At 38.5% G+C, this 26,233-nt stretch overlaps 1 protein-coding gene across 1 annotated transcript in view; it reads right to left on the bottom strand.

The window, feature by feature from the left end:
• LOC121321066 (peripheral plasma membrane protein CASK-like) overlaps positions 1-26,233 on the bottom strand; it is a 198,376-nt gene that overhangs the window by 117,658 nt on the left and 54,485 nt on the right. Inside the window, exon 2 of the mRNA XM_041259976.1 lies at positions 13,373-13,485. Coding sequence (XP_041115910.1) covers positions 13,373-13,485 — 113 coding nt within the window. The remainder of the gene's footprint in view (positions 1-13,372; positions 13,486-26,233) is intronic.

The following is a 26,233-nucleotide window of genomic DNA, read 5'->3' as shown; positions in this document are numbered from 1 at the left end:
CAATAAGGCACTTCAGGGTGTGGGATATACTCTAATATCCACACGCCCCGGGTGCGTTATAAGTCACGAGGCGAAGCCGAGTGGCTTTAACCAGCCAGGGCGTGTGGATATTAGAGTATATCCCACACCCTGAAGTGCCTTATTGCGCTTATAAAATGGATTAACCAACATTACATAAAACAAACAAAACAAAAAAAAAAAAAGTGTTTTAGTTAACAAAAAAAGTCATTTTTATTAAATATCCTTCCATCTCTGCCTGACCATAAAAAAATAGTCCCTTAAAAGATAAAAAAAAATGTGTTAATTAAAAAATAATTTCAGATGTTGAAATGAACATTGCGATTGAAAGTGCAGTTTTGATTTGTTACACTTTTTGTAATTCTTGGTTTATTCATTACATTTTAAAGTAAAATATTACTGCCCATTTTATTCATGACACAGCACAAATGAGTCTGCCTTTAAATCACGCAGCACAAATAAGACTGCCTTTATTTTAAATCACGCAGACCCTTCCTCACAAGATCTGCAATAGTATCAGTCAGTCATTTATCAAACTGACGTTGCAATTTACAGCTTGGTAACGTGGAGAACTACCGGACAAATAAAGTACGGCAGGAACTGTCGAGATTAATTCATAAATGTTCAGCGCAGATCACATAGCTGCGAAGGGGGTGGGTCCGGTGGCAGCAGGCAGGCAGACCGAAGAACTGACAGCGGGAGCAACGGCAACAAAACATTTTAACCCCAGAGTCTCTTTTAAGAGGGACCCAAATCTTTTGTGAAAAGCTGAAAATTTGAGATATTTTTTATTTTCAAAATGGGATAGGGAAACGTAATAGTTCAGGGAGAAGGAACAGAGCGATCAGAATGACGAGTTTTGAATTTATTTGAATATTTTTGCTTTTTTTCACTACTTGAATTAATCATTGATGTCCCATTCAGATTCATGGTGTTGTTTATTGCGATAAATTCCAATATGTCTGCTGTTTTTGTTTTTAAATTCTAGGTGTATGGATATCTGCCAGCGATTTGCCTGTTTTTTTTTTGTTTTTTTGTTTTGTTTTTTTAAAAGTGCCAACCCATGGTGATATGCTGTAATATCAACACCCCTACGTGACCTGTTTTGACCAAATCAGGACAGAGTATTTAAAATACCCATTTTATAATGTGAAACAACTAATGCACATCATGCAGGACAACACAAACAGAGGTACACAAGGCAATAATCATGACATGCCAGTGGCGGAGAGCTATCTGACTTCATCATTACACAGTGGGTTCCTCAGAGAATTACCTTGCAAGGCTAATTACTGAAAGCGTGAGTCATTAAAACGTCACTGGGAATGCATGGTTATAACAAGAATAGAAAATACAACATAATAAGTTGTGTTTCAGCGATAGAAGTCAAGGTTTTATTGATTCTTCAAGTGAAAATCCTTTCCTTGGATTTTTTTTTAATAAAATGACTGGGACAGATGACAGCGTTGCTTCTCTGCCACTGTGACACCCCAATGCCCCACGGCTCAGCTTTACAGTTAAGTAGTTTGTTTTTAGACCTGGTACTGTAGCAGCCCAGAAGCTCAACCCAGAAAGACACTGACATGCAACAGGTCACGCTGTGCTACTTGTAAATACGTTCACAGCAACACAGTAGTTAAGGGAGCAAAATCCTCATTTCCTATCCATGATACTTTTACTTGCATTAGTAAAGGAATAGTATATTGCATTGGCTGCATCACATGTAACAAGCTATACATTTGTGAAACAACATAGCGCTTAGCATAGTTTGTATACGAATTAACACCTCGCCAGACATTTTAACAGAGATGACCACACTATAGATGACATCATAATTTGTGGAATAGTTCATTGTTGTGGAATTAATGCTGACAGGAAGCAAAAAGAATGTGAAATTATTTTCAAACTGGGCACTTTGGACAAATTTGGAATGAACATTCTATTCTGAGATCATCAACATCATTAACATTCTGGAATTTTGTTTAAAAGACTACTTGTTTGTTTTTTTATCAACTTCTTAAAGTACTGTTTTTTTTGTATTCAGCCGATAAAGGACTTACAGTCCGAAATGTCCTGATAATTGATTAGTAACCTGAAATATCCTTTCTTTTTTCTTATAGATCATGTTGGTACACAGCAGACTTCCTTTTTCTCTATCTATCTATCTATCTATATATATTTTAGCTCATAGAGCCAGCTGCCCAACGTTTCGATATGTGATTTTGTGTTTTTCCATTAAAAAAAATGTAATTCTGTGTTTCCGTTGGTTTGTAGTGCTTGGGAGCCTTGCTGAATCTCTTCATACTTGCGATTGTACATTGATTTTTGGCATTAAAGTATCTTTGAGGGTCCAGTCAATTAAATAGAGCTGGGTCTCGGCAGCGTCTTCACGATACGAGGATCACGATACGATACTTGTCACGACACAGTATATTAAGCATGAAACATAAAAATCGCTCAGTTGTCTCATTTGCTTGTGCAAGTGTTTGCAATAACACTGGCAAAACACTTTTGGTCAAATAAGTTTCCTGGCCTGTTTTGCTTTTGTTTCCTGTTTATTCTTTATATATATATATATATATATATATATATATATATATATAAAATTACAAATCAGGGCTTCAAATTCAATTGCTGCGTGCCACTTCAGGAGCAAGTTGGTTGCTACCATATTCAACTGCTTAAAATACAACAACTTGTTAAGACACTAAAGTGACAGTAAAACAATTTATGTCTGTACTCACTTGTTCGTTGCCATATTCTGCTGAGTGTTTAATCTATGCAGCTGATGACTGCAATGAACCCAGCATGTTCATATTTTAAATATTTTGCAAGTGTTATGTTTGGAATTGGGAACTGTCGTAGGGAATTATTAGACCGGGGAAAAAGTGGATCGCGCAAGCACAGTAAGGCAAAAGGAAGGCGCGGCAGCAGTTTGATTAAAGGGGAGGTTAACTACATCAAAACATTTTCTATCTGGTCATTTATTTGCCAGCTCTATAGTAATGTGTTCACACACAACTTTCTTTTTTCTTTCTTTCTTTCTTTAAAATATATGTGCGATGCAAAGTGTTCAGTTATATTGTAACTTACATATCTCTTTTTACTAAGCCGAGTGTTAAAAAAGCTGACAAGCGTTTTCTCCCTGTAAAAATGTCACTTTTAGTCAGATGTAGTTGATGTGTCATCGCAAAGATTTATTTACTGTATAGTAAAAGGTTTTACGTGTCAAAATATTATCAATCTTTAAAAATGGTTTAGTAATATATTCTAAAGACATACAATCATACAATATTATTGTAGTATCGCAATGTCTATTATTATTTTGTCAGCATGGAGCTCAATTTTGTCCATGACTGAAAATCGATTTAAAAATAGCCCTATACATACGTATATATATATTTCCTTTGCTTTAGAAAGTGCTTCAGAAATGCAATAATCCAGTTTAATAAAGCATGGAATGATCAAATTAAAAAGGGACCCCACGTTAAAGTTACACATCACATTTTGAAGCAACTGCAACGCTGTCACTTTACAGTTATGTTAACAGCACTAAAACTAATCAAAATAAAAAAGACACAAAACAGTCCTTGCTAATTTTATAAGAACTATAACCCTAACCCTAACTGCCTTGCGACAAACGAGTTCACGTAGATGCATTATACAAAGAGCTGCTTTACAAGGCAAGCATGGGGATTGTGATCATGTACAGGAGAGCGCTCTCCATAAATCTGTTTAATTATGATAACACTTAACTGGTGACAAGGCATCAATACACTTAAATGACAACTTGGCAGAAACTGATGACACACTGAAAATGCAAAAAAAAAAAGCAAATTAGATTTAGTAGGAAGCATATATTGTAATAATGAAGCCCTCACAAGACTATGTGTAGCTCATAGAGTGAAAAGAAGCTTAGAAGAGGGAGGAAGCTTGTGTGCCTGCAGTGGATCTTTAGAGAATGTAAACTAAAGGAAAGCTGACTGAGAACAAGTATCTGATTTCTTTTTAATATTAACCACAGTATAAATAATTACACCATGACCGCCGACAATACCGCATTGTACGATAGCACTTTTGTAAAATACCTCTATTTTGCAGTCTCCTGTATTAACTAAAATGAATAATTAAATACAGTTTTAATATGTGCAATGGTTCTTTCCAACTTACCCACAGCTACAGTACTGGTATCACCCGGGACTTTAAAGAACACCGGTTTGATTTTTTTCATCATTCAGAAGTCATTTAGAGCCATAAAAAGAAATAAATTATGTATTTAATAATTGTTTATTAGCAATACGCTGGGCTGCAGCAGCAGGCTTAGCGTGGTTAATGGGTCTGTTCAGACCACTTATGTTGCAACTAGGGCTATCAAGTGATTAAACAAAAATAATCTTAGGTAGGGTGGATGGACTGTTCTGTACAGGACTGAATAAAAAAGTGGTCATAAGAAAATGACCTTTTCCTTCACTTTGTTCATAGGAACACAAATATAGCATTAACTGCTGTATACCATAACGGTGTAGTATAAGAGGAACAGTATCAATTCAGCAAATGTGCTAAATCGTGATAAACAGTAAAACCTGCATAGCGGCTCACCTAATGTCCACCGAAAAATACTATACCAGACATCTTGGACCTGCTAGATCAGGGGTGGCCAAAGTTGGTCCTTCCACTCCTGTGTCCCAACCCTGTTCTAAATTGTTATTTTAAATAAATAAGCCTCCATCCAGATCCTGAAGCAGTAAACGTTCTACTTTTTCCTGTTAAACCTGGAGTGGAATGGCCCTCCAGGACCATGATTGGACACCCCTGTGCTAGAGGATCGATTGCAGGAGTTAGTGAAGCGGCCTGACCAGAATACACTAAACAAAAGAACGGTCAAGGTATCCCCTGCAGCTCTTCTCTGTGGATGGCTTTAAAACAAAAGCTGCTTTGTTTAACTGCAGTAAGAGAGTTCAGGCTTCTGGGATAATAAACCGCTACACCTACAATCTGAGGTGTCAGATTTATAAAGAATACAATTACAATCAACAAATCAAAAGGTCCCACAGATCAAGCAGGAGATACAATACAGGTGAAACAGTTAAAATGCATAACACCCCTCTGTTTGCCTCTCTTCTACACTTAATGGTTAGTCAGACAGCCTGATCATTCTGTATCCTCCTATATGCATTATTTCACACACTGCATAGTCTCCAGTCTCCCAATCAATACCTGCTTCCTTGATGTTATCTGATTTATAAGTGGTTAGCTTCTATCCCTGACCTGTACACTGCTACAGCGGTGCACAAAAACCCACTACCATGATTAGCAAGTGCATAGAACGGTTTCTGTTTACTATACAACTCTGATTTGCCATTGCATGACAGCATCAAGGACTGGGGAGTTAATGGCTCAATTACAACCTGCACCACTGACTGATCGGGCACAGCAGCGACACTTCTCCCCATCCTAATCTAAAATCCAGGTTCCTTCAGCGAGCATCACTGATGAAGCGACAGGGCTAATTTTCTTCCACAACTAATTATCATCATTAATATTTAAGGAATCCCTTTGTACAATATGCATACCTCTGTGGTGGAACTGTTTGAACACACTGGATCAGGTATAACACTACAACACAACTACAGGTATTATCCAGTATAATAATAATACAACATCAAAACAGACTAACTGTCTAAGAGAGACTTCCTGGAAGTTCTAAATTGGAGAATCACCAACACAGAGATTTAAATATAAGTATATGCGCCAATAATGTATTTATTTATTTATTTTTTAAATGGTGCTCTTGAACTGGCAGAAAAGTAGGGCTACTGATTTCCCACGATCGCAGAATCACGGACGGAATCGAGGAATTACTCATTGGGAAGGGAATTGGCATTTTGGGAATGGAATTCTGATTTGCAACTGCACCTTTAAATAATTTTTTTAAAAACCTGTGCAAACGTCTTTTACTGCTGTTATTCTCCTATAAAAAATTATGGATTGCTTTGAAAACTACAGAAGCCCAGCGTTGACAGACTACGCTGATGGACTGTCTCTGTTGCGGCATTGCCTGTGAGTCGAGTTGTTTAAAAAAGCAACTAGCTGTTTTGTGAGAGTTCTATTCTGTGGAATAACTTTGGCGTTGTATATACAGAAAAGTACCTGGAAGAAAAACGAACGTCAAACCCGCTAATAAAAAAAATTAAATTATTGTATTCATTTATTTAGTTGTTATCGCAAATCCGTTACAAGGGAACGACGCGGTGGCTGCGGTGAACCCTTTAGTTTTATAATTTATTATTTCTAATTTCTCATTAGCTCCTTAATAATACTACGTGCTCAGAGTGATTTTTTTAGTTTTTTTACTCGTGTTGCTATAACTTGGCTCTCCCTACTCTAGCTACTGAAGTACAGAAAATTGTGAGAATTGTAGATTCAACAATGCATTCACTAATAAATACTTATTAATTTTACCAACTGTACCGAACGCAAAGCCAGTGTGTTTATTGTACAATGTGTGTCAGTAGTTAAGGAACACAATATCAAAGGAATTTTTAAACCAAACAAGGAGCTTTTAGAAATACGTATCCATAGTAGCTCAAAAGTAGAAGCGCCGAACTCTTCTTAACAGTTACACTATTAAAATGTCACATTCATTTTAAAATGTTTGTAATGATACTCTGTTAAATTCTCACACTGTTCTATTATTAAAGTACTATTAATATGTTAAAATGTGTAAGTCTTGTAAAATATATGAACATTAAGTTATGTAATATTTATTATTACTTAAAAATGTGCAGAGTAAAATATCTACTTATGTTCAAATTAGCTGTTGTTTTTTTTTTTTTTTTTCAAAACACCTTTTGGTCATTTTGAAAAATGGAATTTGCCATTTCTACCAACTTAAATGAAAAAAAAAAAAATAATAATTATTCAATACATTTATGTAAAAATCTACTTATGTTCAAATTATGTTGTTAATTCTTAATAAATTGGAATTGGTCATTTTGAAAAATGGAATTTGCCATTCCCAAGAATGGAAAATCAGGAGCCCTAGAAAAGTGAGCTGCATTTGATCAAGTGATGACGGGTCAAGACGGGGTGGGGAATGAAACACAGTGATGGCTCAAGAGGTGCAAGCCTGTATAGAATATGGTTTGGTAATAACACCGTCACCTCTTCTTGCATTGCTGCTGATGCACAAAATGAGCTGGATAGCTATAGGAATTGTCATTAGAATACCCCTGCGGACTATTTATCTGCAAGTCAGAAAACCCAGAAAAATCTTTCTGATCAGAGATTAAAATAAGGGTGACATCACCTAGTGTACTCATGACCCCATGGCACTTTGATACTGCTTCAAAGCAGGCATGGCTAATTCCCAATTTGAAAGGGACAAGACAATATCAGCTCAAGTAAGGTGGTGTGTATAAATGCAGCAAAGAACATTCTCCCCTACAAGTAGAAGTACAACCAGCTGATTAGACACAGTAAGGCATGATGGGTTATATAAATGGCGCTCAGCTCTTTATATTGCAGAAGATGCAATCATTGGTCTGGAGGGCGTCGCCTTTAAGCTACAGCAAGAGGTAAAATAGCTTTTCTGCTATAACTTTGCTCTGGCTGTCACGGGTCAATTCAGTCAGAAAATGTATTATTTCCCCTAAGCAGTGGATAATAGCTATTTATCTGAAAGGGAACAATATGTTCCATCTCAGTGAATTCATCCTGTTGAAATATTGTCAAGAGCAAAGCAGGTCTCCAATGCACCAATGTGAACTGAGGCACTATTTCGTAAGATGGGAAACTTTTGGTCCCTTGTACAAGCTTTGCTTATGGTCCTTTGTTTGGGTTCAACAGAGCGGTTTAAGCTACTCTGCATAAATCAAACAGGGATAAAAAAATGAAATCTACACTTTACAGGTACATGTAGCAAATCCAAGCAAGAGTACTCAGGAGGGAAAGTCACTCATCATTTCCCCATTAAAGAATTATGAAAAGCTTTTAACTTCAGCAATTTCATACGTAAACAGCTGAAATTCTGTGTGAACAGCATTTTCTTCCTGAAGACTGCTGCTGTGATGTCAGTCAAATCTCTGAAAATGTTCTGCTAACATAATGGAGGTTAAGATCCAACAAAAAGAACCGCAAATATTGCACCACCATTAATAGCTCAGAACTGAGAGATTCCACTCCTTCAACATCATTGAGTAACAGGCTTCAAATTGCATTTTATTACTGCTGTATTTTATTGTCGCTTTGAAGACGTTTACAGTCAATTTGACAATGGCATTGTTAAAAAATGGGAGCATTACTCAAATCAGCCTTTTTTTTTTTTTTTTTTTTTTTATTAAAAATACAACCTCCCTGTAACAGGGAAAGGAGCCCTGTACAATTATTTGATTATTTATTTGAGAACTTGAAGGTTCAACGGCTTATAGTCCCACCTGAGATTGCCACCACTAACCTTCAAGCAGACGTTGTCTTGTGGTCTGGATTAGCACGCCTTGTTCATCTGGTAGAGTTAACAGTGCCATGGGAAGATGCTGTGGATGAGGCGTATGAGAGGAAGAAACTTCGGTATGCTCAACTAGCTGCTGAAGAGGAACAGCGAGGATGGAGAGTCCGAGTTTACCGGTTGGAGTTGGGTTGTCGAGGATTTGTGGCATACTCTACAACCCAGTTTCTCAGAGATGTCTGGTTCAGTGGCCAAGAGTTTCGTCGCACAGTGAAGAAATTATCTGAAGCAGCAGAAAGGAGCAGCAACTGGCTGTGGTTGAGACGGAAAGATTCCGGCTGGGGATCTCAAAAACAATAGAAAGAAAGCAAAGCTGATGTATGGGTAAGTAAGAAGGGGGGGCGATACTGCACTCCAGAATCACTGTTGAGCCCTCTTGAGGTGTCGTGGGCTAGTCAACGAAACGCAGAGAACAGAAGGTGCCCACTTGAAGACCCCAGAGATGTGGTTGAGACGGAAAGATTCTGGATGGGGATCTCAAGCACAATAGAAAGAAAGCAACGGTGATGTACAGGTAAGTAACCTGGGCTGAGCTGAGTAGGGGATGGAGGGGTGATGCTGGGATGCCAGAATCAATGTTGAGCCCTCTTGAGGCTAGTCCCTGAAACACAGAGGATGGAAGGTGCCCACTTGAAGACCCCAGAGATGTACTCTACTAAACTCAATCCAGACGGTTGTTATGCTGATGCGCTGGGGAGACCGCACTGGGTTGATCCCCGGAGCCAGCATCGCAGCCATTGTGTGTGCTGATTCGCTGAGGAGGCAAAATGAGATGATCCCTGGAGGCAGCATTACACTGCAGCAATCAACACCAGACAGAAGGATATCTACATCATCAGATGTAAAGAAACACAAATGGATGGAGATGCAGATGGATCACATTAGTTTACTGCAAAGCTGTGTTTTAGTTGGTGCTTATCTTGGCAAGAGCTGAGTTCAAATCAGCATGAAGTTTAATATCTACTCTCATGTAATGGAAATGTTGTGTTTGTTTATTTATTATTCAGGTATATAAATGACGGCAAAAGCCGTGTCTTTTGTTTATTATGATTTATTTATTGTTATGTGTATTTTGAAAATTTATTGTATTTAGAAATGACGGTGAGAAGCCGTAGTTTGTTTATGTTTTGTAGTGTGGATGGGTAGCACCATCCATGACAAAACCTTGTGCAAGAAGATGGTCATCTCCCAAGTGTAATTAGTTAGTTAATTTATTAATTGGAAAATGACCACCAAGATAAATACCGTCAGGTCAGGTCGGGTGGGTGTTCAGAGGAGGAACGAGAGAGCGAGGTGATTGAAAAACAAAACTAAAAGAATCGAAAAGGCACCCAAAAGAATCAGTGAAGGCAATTGCCCAGCCTGACCTGGGTTTTCTTATTATTGTGTTTTGTTTAATTATTTATTTTTGTTCTTTAATAAACGCTGCACCACGCGTCTTTTTAATTGCAGTACTGCCTGTGTGTTTTCAGTTCCTGCTTCTGGCCTGATGGCACCGCAACGACATCCTGTCATACTCCCTTTAATCGGGTGGCTAAATCCAGTGCATTTATTTTCATAGCAGTTCAAACAACCTCGAAAAAACAAATTCCATTCTAATAATCCTGCTCTCCAATTCACGTTAATTCTGTTGTCAGATTTAATTCTCTTCTCCTTCTTCCAGCTCCAGTAGCACTCACGAGACATGATAAAGACCACGTGATACACTCCTCCCACAGTAATAAATTCTAATGAGAACCCTGAAATACCACAGACATCAATTAAAGAATAATAATATCAAAACAAAACTACTTGCATGTTTGCACCCTTGTCAGTCTATTACATTTCCCATGTGTGCGCATTCACATTCACTTTGCTTGAAAAGCTGCTTTAAAAAGGGACTTGTCCCACATTTTCCATACAGTATGCTGACACCGAGCAAGAACATCTCAAAACAATCATAGTTTGAAGCATTCAAAGTTTAAAATCAAAGTAACCAATGAGTATTTCTCATCCACTACAATGAGGCAAGCCTATTTTTTACCTGATCAGTTACAGAGATGGTGAGCCTCACGGACTGCTGTAATGTATCACATATACGTTTTTCTATACAAACAACAAACTAAGATTTAAATGCTTCCCGTTGCCCAAGTTTTCATTATCCCAAGCTGGGGATGCAGAACCCAGGCGAAGGGAATAAGTGGAGGTGCGACTGTCCATCTGCATATATCTCGAGAAACGCTTGTGCAATTCAGCCCATACCCAGATCACAGGTGGTTGGTGATATGTTTACCAGTACTAGTATGACAAAGTTAATGTTCAGCAAACGCCCAGAAAGCAAAGGACTGCGTTCCATTTTTTTTTTTTTTTTTAGACCTACTGATGACAATTTTTCTTAGTTCTGGCATCAAGGAAACTTGGCATTGGCCTGGAGAAACTGCTGCATGAGCAATAAAGCGCGATTGATCTTTGACTTGCAGTCCTACTACGAAAGATTTAAAAGCTTGTTCTTTGTGTTGGCAGATGTCGAGACAGAACACCACAAGACAAGTCAGATGGTTGCTCTGCAATTTCCTTCACTGTAATACACAAGGATCTGAAAATGTCACATTTTAAGACTGGTGTTCTACAATTGTTTAAATGGAAAAAAAAAAAAAACTCCTGGAAATTACTAAAAGCACACTGAGCAGATTAATAATCCCAGACAGGATTAATGAAGTGTTTGTGTCTTATCCTAACAGTCTGTGCTCTCTAAACTCTCCAATTTAAGGAGCTTGACTCTCTCAACTTGACAAGCTCTTAGGAGCTCTGCCTTCCAACTTCCCATTCACACCAATTAGTCCACAATACCGTAACTTATCTGGGTTTGAAAGGACCTTGCTGCAAATTAACTTGCTGCACAGTAGCTACGGTACTTCAAGGTTCAAAATTTCCATTGTTCAGTATTCAGAAATGCTGCAGGACTATCAGTCACCTTGTCAGATCTGCTGTTTTTCCTTGCAGGGTGACCTCATTCATCATTTTTGAAAACTGGACTCAAACAAGTTAGTGCTTTGATTGCAATACTGTGCACTTGTTTTACCTCTACTGTATATAGAAGGCAATCAGTCAAAGAGGCAGGAAACCCAAGATCCCAGGCTGTACAAAGAAAGCACATAAAGTGGTGACCTTTCAACCCCACCTGGTCTATAGTACACGTATGAAGAAGATTTGAAAAGCCAACACATCATCGGATTTTTGTCCTCGATTGATTTTATTAAATTTAAAGACGTTGGGCCACATTTATCGAAGTCTTTACACCAAAATGCAATTTGATGTTTACTACTTGTTTTGAAATAAGTTTTATTTTACTTAAGAAAAGAAAGACTTGATAAATCTATCCCCATGTGTCCCCATGCCAAAGGGACTGACAGTATGATATTTTATTGTACCATTTCACACCTGTCACTAATGCAGTCATTACTAACAAGGCTTGGCGTGACAGATGGAGGGGGCTCCGAAGTCAGTCTGCTTGCCAGAGCCAATCCAAAGTGTGGCCCTCTGCATTATTAACTCGGAAATAAATCTCTCCTGTCGTTCAGTAGTCACCCACAATAGAGGGAGAACATGGCTTATTAGCACTGTACTGTATGGAAACATCACATGCAAACGAGGGATCTGACTATAGGCAAGAGGTGGCAGCAAATCATTATCTGCATATATGACCTCTGCAGTGCTCAAGTGCCTTCTGCTACTCTTTCGAAGGCCTTTCAAATCCCATCAGGTCAACTAATTCTACAGATTCCCATGTATTACTGTACAAGGAACATGATAATAAACACCTACTGCATAAATCAAAATAAATATTACTGATTACAATGGCAAGGATCATCGTCCTATTAATTTCAATGGGCTTTGTGTTGTCGTAGCCATGGTAATGTCCTGAGATCTTTAAATCTATTTTTGTTAATTGTTGTCTAAATAAATCATGGCCACTGTATTCTCAGAAAGTCACTCCAGGGTGTGTGCATCATTGTGGGATATCTCCTCTTCTTGTGTGGTTGCACCCAAGACTTGGCAGTATCCCACAACGACACATATCCAGTTGAGCTATATTGTTAAATGATCCCATTTTTTACAGTTTAAAATATAGCTTGTACATTTATGAAACTACAGAAGGTAGTACAGCGCACATATTTTAGTTGTTATACAGATTTTCCTGTGTGGACTTTTGTTGCTATGTAATTTTTTGTACACAGGTTTATAATTGATAGGGAACAAAAGAAGCACAAGAGATCTATTGATGTGATTTGTGATGTGATTGAGCGGTTTATGCAAATACTAGTTGATTTAAATGTGTCCTAAAAAATTCAGCTCTATAGCTATAGCACGTACAGTAAATCAGTCTTCACTTCACACTACTATACGAGTCATCCAAAATTCTGATTTTGCATAACATTTATTGTGGGACACTGGTTTGTGTTGGAAATCAACACGAAAGCAAATGTGTGCATTATTGAAAAAGGTACTGGTTTTTGATGTCTGGGAGAAAACTTTTCAAGTAAAGAGTAGTCTGTCTTGAACAGAAGTACTGCTTCAGAACCTTTATAGCATTTGCCTTAAACCAGGATGCAATATGTGTATAGCTGTTGGAAACATGGATCGAGTCAAAATGCTCGTAGTAAGTGAAGATTATGCTACACACACAAAAGGTGCTCTACAATACTCAGAAATAACAGAACCTGTGGTTTAAACTGTGAAGGTCAGATTCCAGTAGATATTTAATTTGTTGAAGCCCTCATGAGAAATGTGCTGTACCTGTCACAGAGGTCATTAGGTTATCATCATAACCCTGGTTCCCTGAAAGAGAAATACATGAAGATGTTTTACCTTCTGTGCTCAGGCCAGGGCTGGAAGTAAACTTGGCCACATCCACGATCTTCACAGCAAACTGCTGTCCAGTTTCTCTGTTCATACATCGCCGCACAACACTGAATGGTCCCCTGGAAAAAAACAGAGTTACACTTAGTTCAGGTTTGAATTGAATTGAACATTTCTAATGGTTTTAAGAAAACCTGCACTACTGAACACTACTGTTGTAATACAAAAGCTGTTTAGACATGCGCTTCTATAAAAATAATTAACACAGTCCACGCCACATGACCTTTTGAACTGCTGGGCTTATCTGGCAATTCAATCAACAGAGGTAACTTTAGCCAGGGTGTCATCGGTTCACCACGCACCAGCAACCCCTGTAGACTGGCTGGGCGCTTGTGGGCGTGCCTGTAAGCTGCCCAGAGCTGCATTGTCCTCTGACGTTGTAGCTCTGGGTTGCCTGCATGGCGGGCCTGCAGAATGAAAAGAAGCGGTCTGCTGACGGCACACGTTAGGGAGGACAGCGTGTTCCGTCTTCACCACTCCCGAGTCAGTACAGGGGTGGTAGCAGTGGGCTGAGCCTAGATACAACTGGACATTTCAAATTGGGGTAAAATTAATTGGCGACTACTAAAAAAAAAAACCACACAACACACAAATTTTGTTTTAAGTTTAGAAATTTGGAAACAGCAGTGTTTTTCAGAGTGGAGGGGGTTTCACTTCCAAACGCTGCTCCTGATTTTTGGAATTCTTACCCATGTGTGGCTCAGTGAGAATTGCTTGTGGCTGTAGCCCACAGTATATCCTATACAGTGTATCATTTCTTTAGCTTTAGGACTACAATCAAGGGTGCAGTGGCCAAGTGTAACCTGTTTTAACAAAAGTTTGATCTATGATCTTAGTGACCAGCTGCAGCACCTAACGCCTCTTTGCGAATGCTACTGGTCTACAAATGTTTGACTACTGGTTCGAAATCAAGCAACAGTAACATTTCTCAAAGATCTGCAAAGCATCTTGCATTTACAACGGCACACCAGGTTGTGTGCAAATTAAGGAGATCTATCTAAATAGGGGTCATTACTGAATTTACTTTTAACATATTGATCCATAATGTTATAAAATAGGTGCAGCAAGCCCTGATTTTCTGGTATTCTGTTGAAACAGATAGGACTGAGATAAAACAAGCTTAAGTGTCTTCTCTCCTGGATTTCGCAAGAGGTTTATCTTGGCGAGAAGTTCTCTGATACAAAGACACATGGTGTTTTGTGAAGAATACAAATGCCTAATTCAAAAAAAGGAGAAAACCTGGAAAGTGTGGATACTGTGTATACTTTTTATAGTGTGTGTTCAAATCACATTCATGTTTATAAGGTACCTTTATGGCAGATAATGCATCAAAAGCCACAGCAAAACCTTGACAATTCCTTTGGAACTCAACAAAATGTGGGGTTTGAATATAACTATGTAAGTGACCTCTAAATAAGAATGTGTATGCTTTAGGAGGACAAATGGTACCTATTACAGATGGATTTTTCTTTCCTTTTTAAGGTGGCTCTGGTTCAGTGACACAGGAAGTTCAGCAGCACCTTATTTTAAGTTTGTTTTCTAAATTACTTGGTACAGACAGATGATGGACTGTATACTGTACCACGACAACCCAGTGCTTAACATTAGACATTGAAAAAAGGCTACTGAACAAAAAGCCTCGTCTATACGCCTGCTGATCTAAATAAGCAAGGCTGATTGTATATTGTTTATATGTTTTTATAAACTATGCATGAAAACACAGGAACTGGGGTGCAGAAAAATGGCAGCAGGTGCTCTGGACTGATGAGTCAATATTTGGCTGTAGCAGAAGGCAGTTTGTTCGCCGAAGGGCTGGAGAGCGGTACACGAAAGATACTTATCCATCATGCAATACCATCAGGGAGGCATCTGACTGGCCACAAATTTATTCTGCATCATGACAACGAACCCAAACATACAGCGAAAGTCATTAAGAACTATCTTCAGCGTAAAGAAGAACAAGGAGTCTTTGAAGTGATGGTATGACCCCCACAGAGCCCTGATCTCAACATCATCGAGTCTGTCTGGGATTACAGGAAGAGAAAGAAGCAACTGAGGCTGCCTAAATCCACAGAAGAACTGTGGTTAGTTCTCCAAGATGTTTGGGCCAACCTACCTGTCGAGTTCCTTCAAAAACTGTGTGCAAGTGTACCTAGAAGAACTGATGCTGTTTTGAAGGCAAAGGGTGGTCACACCAAATATGGATTTGATTTAGATTTTTCTTCCGTTCACTCACTTTGCATTTAGTTAATTGATAAATATAAACTATTAACATGTCTATTTTTGAAAGCATTCTTACTTTACAGCATTTTTTCACACCTGCCTAAAACTTTTGCACAGTAATGTGTGTGAATATATATATATATATATATATATATATATATATATATATATATATATATATATATATATATATATATATATATATATTACACACACACACACACACACACACACACACAGTTGTAATCAAAAGTTTGCATATCCAAATGGATATGTATAATTTCTACAAATTTCACTAAAAGAAAGAATCTAGAAAAAAAATTTGTATCAAAAGTTTTGCTTTTATAGATGAGGAAAAAAAAGTTACAAGAAATAGATTTCTACAATTATTTATTCCAGCATTTAAATGCATCAAACTGAAATTGGCCAAGGGGGGTGAATACTTCCTATAGGCACTGTACATGTTATTTGCCAGGAATACCTGCTCTGGATCCCAGGTGGAACACTTTTGGTGCTTACTTACAAACCATTTTCAAAACTGATTCGCTGGTAGTCAGGATGGGACCAGCAAATCAGATGATAGTTAACTCTCGAGCAGGAAAAAAAGAACATGCCCACTTCTTGTCTTTGGCAGAAATACTGTAAACAGCAAGGTCGGGCATCCTGTGCATTTTCGCTGATAAACTTAAATAATGTTATGAACAATGCGCTGTACAAAAATGTAATTATTTAAAATGGCTTATCCAGTATTTCTCTGAATGTATGAAATGAGGAATGGAATCAATAAAAAAATCAACTTTTTAATTTAATTGTAGCAGCCCTAGTTGTTTCTTTTCATGTTTTATTCCATAGCATTGAGTCATACTAAATGTCATGTCTAGTACAACAACATTATTTAAAAAATGCTTTTTGTATTAAATTTCCAATACCCAACTGGAGTGAACAGGATAGTGTATTCTAATTCCCTTGGGTCCAGGATAGAATGAAAGCAAGGATTTATGTGCAGTGTGTTAAAAAAACAACAACATTTAAGATCAAGTACTGACCTTTAAAACATGAACTCCGTTACAACCACAGGGATACAACTGGGATCTATTAGACATGAAAGCAGTGACTACACTGTATAGATAGCTAGTTGTCCCTTATTGAGAAGCAGGTTTAATTTGTTTTCTGCTGGGGTTCCATTTGGGACCGCAGCACACACCAAAGCACTGCAAAATAAGCCCACCATGCCAAAAGGCGGCCAGCATTATCATAAACCCCAAAAATTATTGGAAGGAAAAAACTGTAGAGACAGGCAAGATGTCATTAGCTAAATTAAGATGACCTTTATAAAATCATATGCCCTGTGACCAAAGTATAGGCTATGCCACAAAGACGACTTGTATGTACTGTAAACAGGATTCATACACTATTTCTACAAGTAAAATCATGGACTTTAGCATTTTTTCATGACCACACGCATTATAATTTTCAGCACCAAAAAATTATACTACAATGCACAAGCATTTTACAGTCAAAACTGCAACTGTTACCCCAGTTGTATCGCAATAACTAAAACTATAATGACGATAACAAAAAAATATTGCTCATTATTAAATCCCGCCAGCGTGTACGGTTCTTCTTCGAATAGCAGACGCAAATCCAGCATTGAAACAATGAAAGAAACTTGTGTTTAATAATTGACTTCAAAACAAAAACACACTGTAACTCAGTTGCAGCTCTAAGTAACACTAACCCACTGATGGCGCATTACTACGACACACAGCTGTTGAATATAAACATAACCCCCTCCGTATGTAACAGCACATTCAATATCACACTCAAACGTCCAAGACACGACATTAACACACAAAGTTATCACAAAACTGCCGAAACAACTGTTTACTGTAGGACCCTATTAAACTGCATGTCCAATTTTAAGATGCGGTTAACACTAAAAGCATGTGATTATAAAATTATATTTTATTTTCTATAAAAATTTACAAGAAATGTCTTACAAGCACCTAACGGAAGACATGATTTATGAATACTGCTCATATATTATTTCAATACTACGTTTAAAAGCGCAGACTTTTAGTATATTAAATTTAAAATATATATTTACTGACAATCTTACCTGACTGTTTACTTGCTGGCATTTTTTAATGGTTGCAGAAGTTAATCAATTTTATCCTGAAGAGAAGCCTTGCTCTTTTTCTTTAGCAGTTCTCATGCTGTTGTTTGCCAATGTCTGTTTCCATTCGCCTTTTCTTTTTTTCCGAGATCCTCTACCTCAACCATCATTGATTTTCATTTCTGACATGGCTGCTCCTTTCTTTTCTGACTGGGTGTGATCAAGGAGAATGCGTTGCAATGCTAATGATTCCCACATGCAGGTTTTCAACTTCAAGCCCCTTATTCACCAAAAACCCTCGCTGAACACTTGCCTGGCCATGCGAAAGCAACAGCAACAATAATCTTCCACAAATCTGTAAAAGATGGATTATTGGCCATGAAGGGCATCAACTCTGCCATTCATTTAATAATATTTGAATCTTGCAGGTGACTCGGTCACTGTCACTTCCATAAAGTCTCCGAAATGGTGAAGTATACTGTCACACTTACTCTCACGGCATCCACCAAGATCTTCAAAATGTTCTTCAAATTTGTGCAGCACTTCTCTCTAGCAGAGGACAGAAGCCTTGGCTCTCGGGCTCTCACAGAGCATATTTGATCGGCAATTTCTCCAGTAATTTAACTTTTTGCTGTTAACAAATCTTTTAAAACACTGTCTGGTCTCAAAGCCCACTTCTACATTTTTGAGTTTGCAGTGACTGGATCCACTTTCATAAGCTTAACAACCGTTGTGTGTTCTTTAACATTAGATCTAAGAAATCTTTGCATCAGTCCTCTGATAACATGTTAGATATCATCGCAAAGGAAGGGCAGCATACGTTTGTCAGTCTGGTAGGCAGTAAGGAATGATGCAATTTGTTTAGTGACAGACAGAAAAAACCTGATTTTACCAGCAAACAGGTTGTCACTGCACATTGCCTTAACTGTTTCAAAGGATTTCGTTTTCGGATCAGCACACTTTTTTTGTTCACGAGAGAGAGAGAGAGAGAGAGAGAGAGGGGAGGAGAGAGAAGAGGTATCTACAGTGGACTATATATAAACTACATGGTGTCTACACTATCGAAGCATTACTACAAAGAGCACTCCATGCAGAGTATCATCTAACTCCATTGACAAAAAAAACTAAGGAAAACAAGAGCTAGTAAAATGAAACTCTATCTGCTAGGTAGTGGGGTAGTGCATTATCTAGACAGCATCCCTGCCTTGTCTCGCATATCAACACTCACATACTCCAACTCTCTCTGCCTGGGCACTGTTTAATCTTCCGGGCTGGTTCAAAGTGAAAGTCTGTAGCAGAACAAATTGGCTTGGCAAACAAAGCCAGAATTGGAAGAGAGTGTGTGGAGGAATTGCAAACAAACAGCGGGAACAGAGTGAGAAACACTCTACAAATTCTACAGCGACTACGGGTTTATTAGTACTGGTTTAGCGAGTACAGAAACGTAAGTGTTGAGCTCCCGATAAAGGCGCTTCACGAGGAGTGCAGGATGGGGGGGGGGGGGGGGGGGGGGGTTTGGGGTGAGGAGAAGGCTTAGGTGGGCCAGAGTGTCCTCGGCTCAATGCACACCAGCAACCCCTGTAGTCTGGCCGGTCGCCTGCAGGCTTGCCTGTTAAACTGCCCAGTGCTGCGTTGTCCTCTGACACTGTAGCTCTGAGGTGGCTGCATGGTGAGTCTGCAGTGTGAAAAGCAACGCTCGGCTGATGGCACACGCTTCAGAGGACAGCACGTGTTCGTCTTCACCGCTCCCGTGTCAGCACGTGGGTGGTGGCAGTGAGCTAAGCCTAAAAAATAATTGGCTATTCTAAATTAGGAGAAAATTATTTAAAAAAAAAAAACAAAAAAAAAAAACAATTGGCGACAATTTACAAAATAAATAAACAAATAAATGTAAGCGTTCAGCCTCACTTCTCCTGAAACTCCAGACACTACACAACACACATTTCAACTACACAGTCCGACTAGGCAGCCTACACATTCATGCTGGCCACAACTTTATTCTCCACAGCAGTAGGAGCCGCGTCCAAGTACACTAAAGACAAACAGCTTCTCAGCGTGTCCTGATTAAGGTGCCACATACCCAGTAACAACTGGACAGGACTGGACTATTGAGAATTGACAAGGGTTTTTACAGTTTGCTTGCAATGAGGTTTCATCCAAAAACTCCAATACTGTTGAGACCGGTTTTCTTATAGGGTGCATATTAAAAAGCACAACATCTGATCATTTAGATTTCAGCTACCCTAACACAGTCCCTCGTTTCATCTGCATCTTCATCTTACACCATCAGAAGCTGAATAGGAGCGAATGAACATTAACAAATGTAACAGAAAATACAAAGTGCATTAAGGAAACCTACACAATACTAATGACTATTGTTCCCTTGAAAATAATATAAGTTAATTAAACGTACAGTCTTAGTCCAGAGATACACTACTGTACAGTCCCGGAAATCAGGTTGCTACATCTAATTTATTAATTTTCTTTTTTCACTTTATTCCAGCTGCCAAAGAAAAAAAAAAAAAAAAAAAAAAAAAGACTACAGTCCAATTACCAAACTTTTAAAGTGAGACGGTTTCCCTGCAATAATACTGCAGGTTGCAGTGCATGTAAACGGTAAAAGCAACTAAATACTCTACTTTTGAAAAACTAAAGCCAACTCTCAAACCTGCTGTAACGAAAAACTTGCATCTTTAGGATGTCAAGTTGGCCAAGGTGACATGAACAGGATTTTTCTCATTTAAAAGCGGTTACATTTCTATGGTAGTAGAATAACATAAAGGCAACAACACAGACATTCATAGCACCAGAACGTAATATTATAGTTTCATCTTGCCACCAGGAAGACTTAACCCCTGAATACCTCAATACCTGCAGTGCGCTCCTCTGCCTCAGGAATCGTTTGTTTCCTTGTGGTCACAGCTCTCTTTAAAACCTAAGCATTAACTGGGGTAGAAGCAGCACGTTGCGAAGAAAGACAGGCTACTGTTATTATTTAGTTCTGGGCAGAAAACTGTGTCAAAATGGTTTAAGGTAATAGCCTTGCTCTCTTCCCTGGCCTGTGCTGAAATGAACTGCTGTTGTGGTTCTTGACATTGCAATGCACTGGGCACACCCCTTCATTTCTCTGGGATTTGGTTTCTCAGTAAACAGAGACAGGATAATGATTTACTATCAGTGAATTTCAAAAGGTCCTTTCTCTAAACTGCACAGATGCTCCACCTTCTACTATCAAAAATGTGTGGAACAAGCACTTACTAAACCTTATATGTACCATAACAGTACTCAAGTGCCTTGCCATCACACTGAATTGCAGCAGACCTTTCTAAACCTCTAATGCAACTCCCTGGGATATCTGAGGAGAATACTTGTTCCATTTCTTTTACTTGGACCCACTGTACTGGAAGACAAAGCATGTCCTGAAAGGCACCGGTTATCCAAATTAGTATAATCTTTCTGGATTTTGAAACAACCTCTGGATGTCAAGCTAACCAGATCATGTTTAAAAAATAGTTGTGTTTTGATAAATGCCACAGAACACACTGTGGTTTTCCACCTTATACCTGAGGACACAGGTAGGTTCATCAAAATGTTTCTGAACAGCAGCCGACACATCTAGCAGCCCACGCCAAGCTGGCAAAGGGTTACAGTTTTCACAGCTGGCAAAGCAAAATCAGGATACACTAATGGGCACAGCAGGACGTGCCAACAGAGTCCTGTCAAGATGCCATGCATGTGGCACCTTCCTGGATACAAATGTGACAGGGTCTTGGGTTAAAACCTGGATTTCAATTAGGCCCTATTTTTACTGTGCGAGAATTTGAACTATCCTACAAGGAAAACACACAGAAGGTCAAAACTCCCATTAAGGCAGCACAGTGGAAACCACAAAAAAAAGAAAAGGTACGGTATTGTGTGGGGTCTACAATTCTGCAAAATAAAAGTGCATTTCTTAAATCTAACAAATAATAAATTACTTAAATATAAATATAATTGAAATACAAAAGCAAAAACAGGTATAGCAAAAAATCTATAAGAATTTTAATGAAGTCAAAACTCACTTACCAAAATAAAATCATGTGTATAATGCATTGATACATTTGACCTGTAGACTTGCCTATAAAACCAGAACCTTTCCACCAATATTAGCCTATAATGCTGAAAATACCTTTTGTTTATTTCAGTGCGTACTAGAAAGTAACATTGCAGCTGCTAATTGGTCTATTGGGCCTGGAAGATTACATCAAAGGAGTTCTAATAGTTCCACACAGGATGCACATCTGTATGCATCTCCTGTAGCTCTGTAGTTTGTGTTTTCTAGTTTAAGGGTTGGGGGGGGGGGGGGGGGGGGGGTATTTTTATGATGCAATATGAGCTATAATTCATCCCTACTGCAGGGGTCCTCTTAACACTTTGATAAATTAGTTTGTTTGCTGGTGTGAAAAGCAGTCAGCCAAAACCTCCTTTAAAACAAAATTGAAGCCTCAGGTGAGGCCAGCAAATGGAGGCCTTGATTATCATTAGTTGGAAATTGAAAATTATATGTACTGACATTATACAACAATGCACACTGGCTATCCAAAACTCAAAGAATCAAAACCTAGAGAACATCAACTATATTAGACACAGTAGTAGGCTTCCTACACACAAATGAACCTAGTCAACTGTATTTTTTTTCCCCCAATGTATTCTCTGAACAATCAAAAACCTCAGCTGTTGTGGGGAGCAAAAGGGTGGGGATTAAAAAAAAAAAACACACGAGTGACTAGTAAAACAACATTACATAACCCCCCTAAAGGGGTATGTACAATGTATTGACTTAAATAAGGGAGTCCTTGCAAGCAGGCAAGCATGCGTCTGACAAGAGCGGATGCTAAATTCTTCTTTCAGAGAAAAGCAATTGCCATAGGGATGAACCGTCACTCTGACCCACCGATTCTCTGGAGCAGAGACAAATACAATCATCCTTACTACCGATCAAACTTCCAGTGCAAGTGTCTACTATGGGATCAAGCTTACTGTGACAGAATGAAAAGTCTAATGCCATTTCCCCCCAAAACAGGATTAGATCACTCCTCTGCCACCACAGCACTGTTAAGTAAACAATGTAATCCTGAAATAACAGAGTCAAGCACTGCATAAAGTAGTCAATGGCAGCACATCAACTGAGACCCCTTGATCAGCAGTAGCCTTCCTTTGAATTTAAGCATGTACGATACTGAATAAACCTTCCATTTAAAGATTTATGACACTGCCTGATCTTGACCCCACTTCCAGACTAGCCGACAAGGTCATGACATCTTGAATGCTACCTCAGTGGAGCTGCTCTGTACATAACTGGATCAATAAGATGACCCTTCAGAGAAAGCTAGTAAAGACTGCAAGCTCTAATTACACCACCACTTTGTCTGTTACTTACTGAGAAGAGTCATTTTACAGTCCTCTCAAGAAGCAGACTATTCTCCTTGTATACTTGGATGTTAGTTCCTATTAAATTTTCAATACATGATGGAAATTCAGTTGATCTTGATTCTTCCATTAGATCACTTATAAAACTACATCAAGTTGTTCTGAAGGGAAAAACGAGACACACACGAGCCGAGCAGAGACACAAAAAAATATATATATTTCAACTACCAAAGGGACTGAGGAAATGTGCTGCCAGTCTGGACATCTCCCAGTATTGGGACCAACTCACCATTGAAACCCTTTTAGTGAATGGCCTTTATGGTGAGTGGGTCTGTGATTAGAAAATGCAGGAATTTACTCTGAACTACACTAAAACATTTGTGCTTTTTTGTTTTTTTTATTTCATGGAGCAGCAACATCTAAACACAGGTCATGTGGGAGGCAGTCAATACCTCTTTGCTGGGATGTCGCTGTGAACAATATTTCTATTCTCAAGCATGGGGATTTTTACTCACGCAGTTTTAGCCTTGAAAAGTGAAAAAAGTAATTTAAAGAATGTTACTTTCCAGAATGAAATCACATTTTTTAAAGTAGAAACCTACTTTTTTTTTTTTTTTTTAAGCGTGTGTTTGGACAACTTGAAAACTAAATATTCATGCTTTATATAATATCTGAAACAAAAAAACAAAAAATGCCAAGTTATCAAAGTGGAGACATCAAAAGCTCAAACTGAAGGTTATAGTTTCAAATCCCACACATGCCAGACCTTCTTTTTTATTTATATAAAATAACTTTTGGCAGGAAAATGTCCAATTTTAAAACAGAAATAATTTAATATAAATGACAGACATCACAATAAGTGTTTTCCCTAGTATATGTCCATGTTGACAAAACAACTTAATTGTCATTACACTCGGATGTCCTGTAATATACATACAGTGCCTTGCAAAAGTATTCAGACCCCTGACCAATTCTCTCATATTACCGAATTACAAATGGTACATTGAAATTTTGTTCTGTTTGATATTTTATTTTTAAACACTGAAACTCAGAATCAATTATTGTAAGGTGACATTGGTTTTATGTTGGGAAATATTTTTAAGAAAAATAAAAAACTGAAATATCTTACTTGCATAAGTATTCAACCCCTGTGCTGTGGAAGCTCCCAGTTTGCACCGATGAAAGAAATTGCCCTAATGAGGACACAATTTCCGTACCATTGGCCTCCACCTGTGAACCATTAAAGTTACATTTTCTGGATAAAAACCCCACTGTTGAAGGATCATTGGTAAGACTCTGAATCTGAAGGAAAATGAATTCCAAAGAGCATTCTACAGAAGTTAGAGATAAAGTAATACAAAGGCATAGATTAGGGAAAGGGTACAAACTAATATTCAAGTGTTTGGAAATCCCAGTGAGCACAGTTGGATCAATAATCAGGAAGTGGAAGCTGCATCACACCACCCAGGCACTGCCAAGAAAAGGCCGTCCCTCAAAACTCAATGCTCAAACAAGAAGGAGACTTGTGAGAGAAGCCTCAGAGAGGCCAACAATCACATTGAAGGAGCTACAGAGTTCAGTGGCTGGGAGTGGAGTAATGGTGCACCAGTCAACCATATCAAGAGCTCTGCATAACACTGGCCTGTATGGGAGGGTGGCAAGAAAGAAGCCGTTACTCAAAAAGTACCATCTGAAAGTACGTCTGGAGTTTGTCAGAAAGCATGAGAGTGACCCAGCTGCGATGTGGGAAAAGGTTTTGTGGTCAGATGAGACCAAGATAGAGCTTTTTGGCCAAAACTCAAAGTGCAATGTGTGGCGCAAACCTAACACTGCCCATGCCTCAAGACCCACCATCCCTACAGTGAAGTATGGTGGTGGTAGCATCATACTGTTGGGATGCTTCTCATCAGCAGGGACTGGGCATCTTGTTACAACTGAAGGAAGAATGGATGGAGCAAAATACAGAAAAATACTGCAAGAGAATCTGCTTCAGTCTGCTAAAAAACTGAAGCTTGGGAGGAAATTCACCTTTCAGCAGGACAATGATCCCAAGCACAAGGCCAAAACAACATTGGAGTGGCTCAAGAACAAAAAGGTGAATGTCCTACAGTGGCCCAGACAAAGTCCTGATCTCACTGGACATCTAAAAACTGGGCGCAGCTATTAAATCATCGACCTGGAAGTGAAACAATGTAGCATCCATGGATTGAAGGAGAAACGTATTAAAATAGGTTTTAAAAGACATTGAATCGCAACAGGACACTCAGTACTGTATCTCCAGCCAAGCCCCACCCTCTGTTTGCTGTATTTTTCAAATACCTCTTTATAGACATGCATACTGATAAATCCTCTCCTGATCACTCGTTTTAATCACCAAACTCCGCAATAATGTGATCCAAGTCACTATTTGATTACTATAACATCTCAAAAATGTGTCTGTGATATTCTTTGAGCGCTGGATGCAGAAGCAGCTATTTCCTTTGTTATGTTCGTGGTATCTCTGTAGTGGATGGGGCTATGAGATTTTTTTTTTTTTAGTTCCACTCGGCTCCTATCAGTCTCACTCAGCCACTGAAAGGTTTTCTTGGCTTTTTCCGGAAAAAAAAAACAACTAGAAACCTGTGCTTTACATCTTTTTGATGATGTCGGATAGGTTCCGACATTGGACTGGAAAGGGAAAATTGTAATGTCAGACCTGGTCACAAAGGGTTAAAGCACGAAAGATTTACATCTCGCTACTCCATCAACAGTGTATGACATTAAAAAGAGTAAGTAGCGGTAAAAAATATTTTTTCATTGTTAACATTGACAACTTTTTACACTTATACCTTTTAAAGTCCGTTTCAAAGCTCTTTTTTTTTTAAATTGCTCTTCCTGCAGTGATTAAGGGGGGGCAGATCTCAAAACCTAGTGCACTAGAGCGGTCATTTTTAAAATAGCTTTGAAACAGACTTTAATCTTATAAGTGTAAAACATTGTCAATGTGTTAATGAAAAAAAATTACAGGTATATTATTTAATCAGTTGTAGCAAAACGTGGGGACGTATAACGCTATATTTTTC

Source organism: Polyodon spathula, chromosome 9, assembly GCF_017654505.1.
Source record: "Polyodon spathula isolate WHYD16114869_AA chromosome 9, ASM1765450v1, whole genome shotgun sequence".
Taxonomy (NCBI): domain Eukaryota; kingdom Metazoa; phylum Chordata; class Actinopteri; order Acipenseriformes; family Polyodontidae; genus Polyodon; species Polyodon spathula.
The sequence above is the reverse complement of the archived record's forward strand: the minus strand, read 5'-3'. Positions and strand labels throughout refer to the sequence as shown.